We start from the raw sequence: 10,339 nt of genomic DNA, 5'->3' as shown, positions 1-10,339 counted from the left end.
TTCCTCCTTCTCTTCTCCCGGGTCTCCGAGGATGCCCCACCACCACCAGGCCTCCCCACTCCCTGGGGCCTCAAGTCTCTGAAGATTAGGCCCCTCCAAGGAGCCCTGGTTGAGACTGCTGTTCTTCCTAGGGGGTCGCCCTTCTCTTCAGCTTCTTCCAACCTTCCCCTAATTCAACCATAGAGGTCCACAACTTCAGTCCAATGGTTGCATGTGTAAGTCTCTGCATCTGTCCCAGTCAGCTGTTAGCTGGGTCTCTCAGGGGACAGCCATACTACTAGGCTTCTGTCTATTGTCCTGGCTGCAGCAAAGCTCCAGGGAGACCAGCAAACTGGGATACTGAGAAGCAGACACGCAGATCTGCCCTGTGCAGACCGTTGATGATTTCTGTTTTTAAACTGTGATGACCTTTATCCTCTGACTCAGTGCTGGGTTCGTATAACACAATATTTTTTCTCCTTGGGAGGTGTTCAGATAAACATGAAGGTGTGCCCCTGTGCCTTTTTTTTCTATCACCTTTAGTGGTCTGGACACTCCTGGCAACCGTGTGAGTGCCCTCCAACCTCTATGTAAAGTAGTTGCAAAAGGTACCCATTTCACATGGCGGGAAGAACTAGATCTCCTTTTCCACAGATGTATTACCAGTGATGTGGTACGTGGTGTCAGTCTAGTGGGAGAACCAGAAAACGTTGGTCATCCCTCAGTCATTTCTCAGGGCTTCTATTTCCCCCCTCTAAAGCTGTACGTGATCATGCCTGCCTGGCAAACACTGCAACGTGTGTCAGGAGAAGCCAAGAGATAAGAAATGTGACCAACATAAAGTGGTTAAGAAATAAAAGTACTAAATACAAGAGCTGAAAGGAAAGATAGCTGTAAGAAGCACCAAACATGGGCATGTGTTCTACTGGCTCATTCCCAGCCCCCAACCACCTTCAGCTTTGGGGGACACCCTGCTTCCTGCATGGAGACACCGCCGTCCAATAGCGTAAGGCTCCCTCTGCATAATGCTGGCGCTCGCATCCTGCTGAAAGTGTGTTGTGAGAAAGAGCAGAAAGCTGCCAGTAGCTCAAATTCGCGCTTCAGCACTATCGGCCCAGTGGAGTCTATGATGCCTCCCCCTCCTGGAGTGGAAGCTGAATGGCAGATGCTGCCCAAATGTTCATTAATCGAGAGGCTTCCGTCCCCGGACGCCCCTGGATCTTGGACAGAAAAAAAAAAAAAATCTCTCGGTCGAATATGCAGGATGAGGAGCCTCCAGACCCTGTGCGCCCTTAGCGCCCAACCACAGAGTCAAATGCAAGCATTGCCCGGGATGAAGACGAAAGAGATCGATCAAGGTCTGGCTGCAGAGATCTGCGAAGATGCTGCGCGCAAGGCACGCCAGCCCCAGAGCGGCTCCGTGCGTCTCTGCGGCACCCCGCCGACTACCGGCCCCCTTTCCCAATTTGCCCTCCGGCCACTCGTCTGCAAATGAATTTCCTGCACTTGTGAGTGAACCCACACAAGTTTTCTAGGCACGGTCCTCCTACTCTTTCCATCAGGGAAGGGTGGGGGTAGTTTTCCAACCTTAACCTCCCTGCTACCTGGAGGAAGGTGACTGACTGTACTGGGAGGGAGAGGGATTGGTTTTACAGGTTCCAAGGCGTCATAACTAGGTGCCAGTGCCAAAGTGGCTTGTTTTCTTCCTTTGCCTTTGAGCTGACAGATGCTTGAGCTCAAACCCGGGGCTCACTTTACAGCAGGGCACTGAGTTTCAGACTGCAGCCTTGCCCCCAGTAAAGCCGGGCCCCGTCTCCCCTCATCCAAGTCTGCGACGGACGGATGCTTGACAGGCATCCTCTGAGCATTGGTTAAAGCCCTACAGCATTCACCTTTGCACCTCCGGTTTAGCTATGGTCGCCGCCGCTGCCTCCTCCATCTCCCCCTCTACTCCACCCTCATTCTCTTCCCCATTCCCACCCTATCATCATTTGCACCACCACCAAGATACGTGCCCCTTTGGTAGAGTCGAAGCTCCCCCGCTGAAGCGAGGGGGAGGGCGACACCCATCCCCCCCTCCCATCTCTGCCTGGGCTCCGGGTTTTACTGCAGCAATCGGAGGTGACAGCGCCACCTCGGTCTCCTCCGTAGCTCTCAGAGCCCCTGCTCCCCTAGTAACGGGGAAAGCGCCCCCTCTTGAGAGGCTCATCTCTGAAGAAGTGCGAACAGGCTACAGGGGGGAAAAACGAATTTTAAAAATGTAGAAGTCACTGGGCTGCAAAACTCGGAGAACAGCCCAATCTCCCAGAACAGGGTATCAGCGCATAGGAAGTTGGGACCTTAAAGCGAAGGGGGAGGGGAGTGGTGCAGCCCGCATTCTCTTCTGGAAGAAGTCGCTGCAAGCCCTGCGGTTGGACATAAGTTTGCGTAAGAGTGTTTTCCTTTTGTCAATTATTAATCACCGGAATCCGTTTGGCAGAACTGGAGTTTTAGCAGTAGTGCAGAGGGCGGGGCCCGAACACCTAACTCTGGGAGCCTCAGCTGCGCCCAGCACAGTGGCAAGCTAACAGAAGCTGGGGAGAAGCCAGAGCATCTAAACTCACTCAAAGGCAGGAGGTAAGCATCTTTCAAAATACCTACGTCTAAACATAAGGAGCTTTCATAGCACAGAGTTTCTGTCTGCGTGGGGGAAAACCAGAACTGGCTTTAATGCAATTTATCTGCTTCTTCTTTAACTATTTTACAACTTTAAGAATTGAACCGTTCCTCTTAGCATTTACTATGTTGGAAACTAAGATGCTTCACTCAACAGAAGCCAAACTTTATTATTGGAACTTTTCCAGTTAGAAGAAAAATCTTTTACCTTATTTTCATTATTCATCTTTGTGCGATTTGTTAATATCCAAGGACATATCTTGAGATGTGTTTGGCTTCTTTCTTCGGGTGGGAATATTCGTTTACTTCTCTGCTCTTTAGGTTCCTTTAGGCAGGAGCACACAGGAGTCAGCTGCCAGCAGGTAAGGTATAGCTAGCAAAGAATGTGTTTTAGCATTTTTCTCCTGGTTATTAAGCACGGAGTGTTTTCTCAAGGATGCTTATGTGATTGTCACAGCAGTCAAAATCCTCAGCCTATGGAAGAGTGTGTGTCCCTGGAGGAACGGATATCATAGTGTCCATGGGGAGCAGGGGTTACAAGTGTTAGTCCTGACTTGTTTCAATTGGGAAAACATTCAACTGGTTGCCAGTCTTCACATCAGCCCAGCCCGTAGAATTAGAAGATTTGCTAAATCTAAACTTTAGACCCCAAATCTCCAAATAAAGGCATCAGGGGAATTGGGATGTTTGCTTTTTTGTAAAAGACTTCATGGCAGTGGTAGTTACTCTGAATCAAATGATACTAAAAAATACTCAGCCATGTTTGCTAGAGAACTTTTAAACTGATGTGTGCCTAAAACTGGGGAGAGGTTCATCACTTGGTTTCCATATCTGTTTTATTCCTGTGCTTCTTAATGTAACCACCATTTACATGATTTTAATGGTTGTGATACTTTGTACATGGATCACTTAGACCAGTATTTTTCAATCTTCTTAATGCTGCAATCCTCTAATACAGTTACCCGTAATAAAATTACCTTAGTGATTTTTGCTGCTACTTCATAACTGTAATTTTGCTCCTGTTATGAATCATAATGTAAATATCTGATGTGTAGATGGTTTTAGGGGACCCCTGTAAAAAGAGGTTGAGACCCAAAGGTTGAGAACTACTGGTTTAGACCCATACAAACTTTTGTATGAGATACACAACTTCACTTTTCAAATCTTTCTAAACAACTAAATAATTAATTCAAATGTAATTAAATTAAGTTAATTTAAAAATGGCTAGTTAAGGCAAATGCACAGACATTTAGAATTTTACTGTGTGTCAAGTAGAAATTAACCAGTCTCTCCCTATAACCAGTAACTTCCTATTGCTTATAGCTTTGCTAATTTTAAAATAAAAACTACCCTTTATACATTCATGACCAATTAACAAAAACAGTAAAAAAAAGTTTTGCAGCCAAATATATATATGTGTGTTCGTGTGTGTGTGTGTGTGTGTGTGTGTGTGTGTGTGTATGTGTGTATCTTCATTTCAAGTTATCCAAAAAGAAGTTGGGGTTGTAAAGGTGGCTTAAAGAGTAAAGTACTTGCAAGTTTGAAGACCCAAGTCAAATTCCCAGCACCTACCTAAAAAGACTCAGCAGAATGGGTCTATAATCCCAGAATTGAGAGGTAGAGACCAGAGAATCCGGAGTCTTCTCCTGATGTCCATTCTAGCCAAATGGGCTAGCTCCTGGGTCAGTAAGAGAGACCATGCCACAAAACGTAAAATGTACAGTCACAGAAGACACCAAACATTGACTTCTGACTTCCACACACATGCACAAGTATGGCCACATCACACACACACATACACACACATGCATACACACACAGCCATGTGTATAGATACCACACACACATGAGCAAATCATCCAAATAAAATTGAACCTCTAGAATTAAGTCTGTAAACACACCCTTTTTCAAAACAACAACCAGTGAAAAATTCTCTCTGGATTTTATTCTGAGGGAATGCCACAAATGCAGAAGTGTTTACACAAAATAGTCTGTAACACAACAACTTTGTTATAAGAGCAACAAAGGCACATGGTATTTGAGTGCAATTTATCTCCCCAGCCTCACTGAGCTGGGTATGGTGGTGATCCACTCTGGCTGGATGGTGCTTAGGTAATTTGCAGAGTTCCCTCTCAACCTAGAATCCAGCCCATAGCAACAGCCTATTTGAAAGACAAGCAGACCACCACCTTCCTCAGCTTTGTGTTAGGGAAGCTTTAGTTCAGGGAGGACCAATGGAGAAATCATTCTTCCTACAGACAATGTGCAACACACACATGGCCAAATATGAAGAACGCATTACCAAAGAGACAAACAGCCCATTTTTAAGTGAGCAAAGGTTTAAACACACATTTCTCCAAAGAAGATATACATAAGAAAGGTGCTTATCTTTACTTATTAGGAAAATGAAAATCAAAATTGCAATGAAATACTGCTTCATAACAACCACAATAGTTATAAACAAAGTGATCCATATTTACATTTCTACCTAATCCGTGCTCAAATAAGGAAGTTGGGGATTGGAAGATAATGTGGAATAGTTGCAGCATAGTCAGTGCTTGCCTAGTTTACCCAAGGATCTGGGTTTGATTCTTAGTATCATAAGGAGAGTAGGAAGGAAGGGAAGGAGGAGGAAAAGGCAGAGGGGGAGGAGAGGAAGAAGAAGAGGAGGAGGAAGAAATAGAAGTGTTAGATCTGTCACGTATTACCGATGGGGATGTAAAATGATGTAGTAGAAAATAATTTAGTAATTCCTCAAAAAGTTGCCCAAATAATACAATTCCATTCTTAGACACATATTGTGGAGAACTGAAAGTTTATGTCCACAAAAATAGTAGTACCCAAATCTTCATCACAGTGCTATACATAACAAGCAAAACCAAACAAGCAATCCCAGGAACCATCCTAGTATTGAGAGGTGAGTGAGTAAAATAATACAGAACTGAGCAGCAGATGTTACGGAACACACTTCAGCACGGATGGGCATTGAAAAGATTATATTAAGTGAAGAACAGCACACGTTGTGTGGTTCCCTTTACATAACACATCTCAAACCAGCAAATCTGTAGAGACAGAAATCAGATCAGTTGTTGCTGAGGGCTGATGTGGGAGATAAGGTGGGAAGAGATGGGAAGTGACTGCTAAAGGGTACAGTGTCTTTGGGAGATGGCAAATCTTAGGCCATGGGAAGGGCTTGCAGCTATGGATGTCGCACTACTGCAAAATATTAAACCCTATACTTAAACTAGGTTAATTGTATAATACACAAATGACATTGCTAAGGCATACCATTAAACACCCATCCAATGTAGGCAGGTGTAGTGACTTACCCATTACCCCAGCATGTGGGAAGCTGATGAAAGAGAATTGCACGTTCTGAAATTAGGCAGAAAATTTTTAGCAAGACTCTTGTCTTAAAACACAAAGGGCAAGCCTAAAAAACAAAATAAAATAAAATAAAATAAAACAAAAAACTTTTTAAAAAGATATAAAGGACTAGAGGAGGGGCTTAATCTTAGAGCATTTGCCCCAGAACCAGAAAAAAAATTTTATATATATAGTTGAAGGAACTAATGAATTTAAAACTTTGGAATTTGTAAAAATCCCATGCGCCACTAAATCACTATGAAGCTATTTTTGCCCAAAGGCCGTGTGGAAATATGCGGAACCATTAAGGATGGCACAGGAGTTGCGCAGCTGTATGGTGTACATCATTTTCCATACCTGCCCAAGCTTTTCCTCTATTCAGAAATCAATCAGATGCCATCAACTCCTTATCATAGGGGAATTTACGTGCAATACAGCATCCACCCAGGAGCTGTTGAGGTCAGTTATTCTTGTTTTTAGGTAAATCTAGTCTTTATCAGTTCTTGAGATTAATTGATAAATTTGCTATGCCCTACACTGGCTTAGAGAGGAAGGTACCTGAATCTCAGCAAAGCCTGAATTTCTGCTTCTTTTAAAAACACTTCCACTTACCCTAGGTCAGCTCTGAAGGCAAGAAGGGTGGAAAACCTGGGGAAGTGGCCACTGAAGTCCACAGCACACTGATACGTCCTTGCTGGAAAGCAGCGACTGTAATTATGCCAATCCCCAATGCACAGGCTCCTAAATAATTAATTCATTCCTCTATTTGTCTCCTGTGTTTTGAGTTCCCACAGCTTCCTGAGCCTATACTAAGAACCATGGGATGGAATGGCAATGTTTTGTCAAGAACAAGTGTGTAGTCAGAGTGCCTGGTAATCTTGTGAGGCATGAAGCAGCAGAACGAGTTGGCAGGACAGTTATGAGTACACTGAGCCAAATGGTACTCTAAAGTGTGTGGATTAGTCTTCCTGCTTCAGGGAGACTCAGCGAGTCTCCTATTTAGCTACACAGGCTTGACCTTCCATGTGCATGTTTTTTAAGAGTGTGTCAAGCTGATAGAAACAGATTCCACCTGGAATATTATTATTATTATTATTATTATTATTATTAAAAATATTTTTTTACTTTACATCCCAATCGTAGCTTCCCTTCCCTCTTCTCCTCCCAGCTCCTCCTCTCTCCTCCCCCATCCACCCATCCTCCCTTTCTCTTCAGAAAAGGGGAGACCTCCCATGGATACCAACCAGCCTTTACATATCAAACTGCAAGTAAGACTAGGCACAAGCTCTCCTACTAAGGCAACCCAAAAAACGGTCCCAAAGGCAAGCAACAGAGTCAGAGACAACCCCTACTCCCTCTGTTAGGAGTCCCACATGAAAACCAAGCAACACAACTGTTACATAGGTTCAGAAGGCCTAGGTCAGTCCCATGCATGCTCTCTGCTGACAAATCAGTCTCTGAGCACCTATGACCCAGGTTAGTTGATTCTGTTGGTTTTCTTGTGGTATCCTTGGTCAGTCTGGCTCCTTCAATCCTTCTTCTCCATCTTTCCTAGGATTCCCCGAAGCTCCCCCTAATGTTTAGATATGGGTCTCTGCATCAGTTTCCATCAATTTCTGGGTGAAGACCCTCTGATGACAGTTACACTATGCTCCTGTCTGCAAGTTTAACAGAATATCATTAATAGTGTCAGCGGTGGGCTCCCTCTCATGGCATAGGCCTCAAACTGGGCTAGTCATTGGTTGGCCATTCCCTCAATGGATTGACAGACATTTCTGCTTCCTCTTTACCCCTGTACATTTTGTAGGCAGAATAAAATGTGGGTCAAAGGTTTTGTGTCTGGGTTGTATCCCAGTCTCTCCACTAGAAGTCTTGCCTGGTTACAAGAAATGACCAGTTCAGACTCCATATCCTCCATTGCTAGGAATCTTAGCTAGGGTCACCCTCATAGATACCTGGTAGTTTCATTGTCCTAGGTTTCTAGCTTGTCCCAGAGATGCCACCGGCCCCATTCCGGTTGTCTCTCCCAGTACTCTCTCCCTCTATTCTCCCCCAACCTGATCTTTCTTGTTCCTATCCCCACCCCCTCTGCAGCCAGTCCCCTCCCTTCTACCCAGTCTTTAACTGCAATGATTACTGTCAAATTTTATCTAATTAGAAGACTTCCATTGAAAAAAATTGTGTGTGTGTGTTTATGTCTGTATTGTGTGTCTGTGTATTCATGTATATCTGGCCGGTGTTTATGGGTGTCTGTGTACACACAGAGTGTCAGCAGACAATCTTGGATGCTATTCCTCAAGGATAGTTCATCTTTTATCTTTCTTCTAGAGGCAGCATATTACACTTACTTGGAACTTGCCAAATAGGCTTGGCTGGCTGGCCAGTGAACACGAGGAAATCTACCTGCCCCTGAGCTCCCAGCACTGTGATTACAAGCACATACTATCATGCCCTTTCTCCCTTGGATTCTTGGAATCTAACTCTGGTTCTCAGGGGTGCTTTTTTATAAACTGATTGATCTCCCCAGCTTTGATAAAGAATGAGTTTAAGGTCCAATCATTTGTCCATACATTAAACACATATAGGATAAGTTGGTCATATCTTCTCTTTTTCTTCATCTCTTGGGGGAAGGGTTCTTGAGGCAACACACATGTCTATATAGCTTAGGCTGGCCTTGAACTCATGATATTCCTACCAATGCTAAGGTTATAGATATGCACCACCATGTCTGGCTTAATCATTATTTTTAATGTCACTTTTATTCAGGATTGATAATGCAGATATCAATTCAGATATTTACTACACAGCTGTACTGTACCAGGACACACTTGGGTCTTGGATAAGTAATAAACATACAGACAAACATCTTGCCTTTAAAGTGCTTATATTCTAGTGGACATCTCAGATATTAATAGCAAAAAGAATAGGTCAATATAAATAGATAAAGAGAAAAGAGCTCTTGGGGTAAAGGGGGAATGAGGTACAGTTTTAAACTGTGGACTCAAGCTGGAAAGTAAGATTGTGTAATTCTGTACTACAGAAAGCATGCACAACCCTGGCTCTATGAATCCAGAAGAAACTACCAGAATTTCTAACTCCAGATAAGTTCCTGTTTCCCATGCTGGGGTTTGTTCCCTCTTTATACTTGCCTCCCTCATAAGCATCATCATTAATATTATTTTAACCAAAATATCCCATTGTTTCCTAAAGGAAAAATTATCCCCAATACATACCAAGTATGTACAAAGAAGAAATCTCCAACACCTGCTTGAAGAATTACATCTGAACTATTAATAAAGCAGTGTTTTAAAAAATAATATTTTGTTAATTTTGTGAAAATTCCATGCACACATGCAATGTATTTTAATCATATTCAATTCCCCACTCTTCCTCTTAGCTCCTCCCAGGTCCACCCTCACCCCTTTTCCTTATGATCCACTGCGTCTAGTTTGTGCTGACCATATACTCATGGAGACAGGGGCATCCACTAGAGTGTAGTCTACCTACCTGGAGCCACGCCCTTAAAGAAAGCTGACTTTTCTTCCCCCAAACAGTGTCTTAAAACAAAAATCCTCACTCAAGGAAATCATCAGCCTGGGCTGTAATTTCCTTTTCCACCCTCTGTGTCTCTTTGTGTAGTGTTCTGAGGGGTTGTCTATACATAATGCAGATCTGGTTCTCAAAGATAGCATGTTTTGAAAAGCCAAAGAGAGTTTGAGGGGAAGGAAACATTGAGAGACATCCTAGGAAGGAAGTGGAAGAGTGCCTCTTCCAGGACTACAGAGGATGAGCAGAACACAGAATCCCACAGGTCAGCTGTGGGGGGGAAGAGGGGATGGCCATCACTCCACCATTCTAGAATTTCTACACAGTACCTTATTTCAAAGGTACCCAAGGACACCTTGTTCTAATAATATATACGAGGTGCAGCAACATTCCTGGAATGGAGGGGTTTTTTTTAGGTCTAGTTTAAAAGGAGCAAGGATGGGATTTTGTAAGTCAAAGGAGCATTTATTTTAATCTCAACTGAGAAATATGTAAGAACTGTAAGAGTAGACCTAAAAAACGAGGTTTTTAAAAGAAGATCTATTATACTGGAACATTAGAATGCTCATTCATTTATTTGACATGGTTTAATTAAACAGCTACTGTATGATAATCATGAAGGAAAAGACAAGACAATGGAAGGCATTATTCAAATCTCTTCCTTTCTGGACTGCTGCATGTGTGCCTGTGTGTCTGTGTGTGTGTGTGTGTGCACGTGCTCCTGCATGTGTGCGTGTATGTGTGTGTGTGCACGTGCTCCTGCATGTGTGTGTGTGTGTGTGTGTGTGTGCAC

At 43.5% G+C, this 10,339-nt stretch overlaps 1 protein-coding gene across 4 annotated transcripts in view; it reads left to right on the top strand.

The window, feature by feature from the left end:
- Positions 1 to 1,083: 1,083 nt before the first annotated feature.
- Positions 1,084 to 10,339, top strand: part of Sptssb (serine palmitoyltransferase small subunit B) — a 34,811-nt gene continuing 25,555 nt past the window's right edge. For 2 of the 4 annotated variants that reach the window (XM_031376027.1, XM_031376025.1), the window contains exon 1: positions 2,095 to 2,595. Coding sequence is in view for 1 of the 4 variants with exons in the window: in XM_031376024.1 (XP_031231884.1) it covers positions 1,362 to 1,487; positions 2,459 to 2,595 (263 nt within the window). In the remaining 3 variants the exon portion in view is untranslated. Of the gene's footprint in view, positions 1,488 to 2,094; positions 2,596 to 2,965; positions 2,997 to 10,339 lie in introns of those variants that run through there. The other 2 variants (XM_031376024.1, XM_031376026.1) reach the window with 2 other exon arrangements.

The sequence above is a fragment of the Mastomys coucha genome, unplaced genomic scaffold (genome assembly GCF_008632895.1).
Source record: "Mastomys coucha isolate ucsf_1 unplaced genomic scaffold, UCSF_Mcou_1 pScaffold16, whole genome shotgun sequence".
Classification (NCBI taxonomy): domain Eukaryota; kingdom Metazoa; phylum Chordata; class Mammalia; order Rodentia; family Muridae; genus Mastomys; species Mastomys coucha.
The sequence above is the reverse complement of the archived record's forward strand: the minus strand, read 5'-3'. Positions and strand labels throughout refer to the sequence as shown.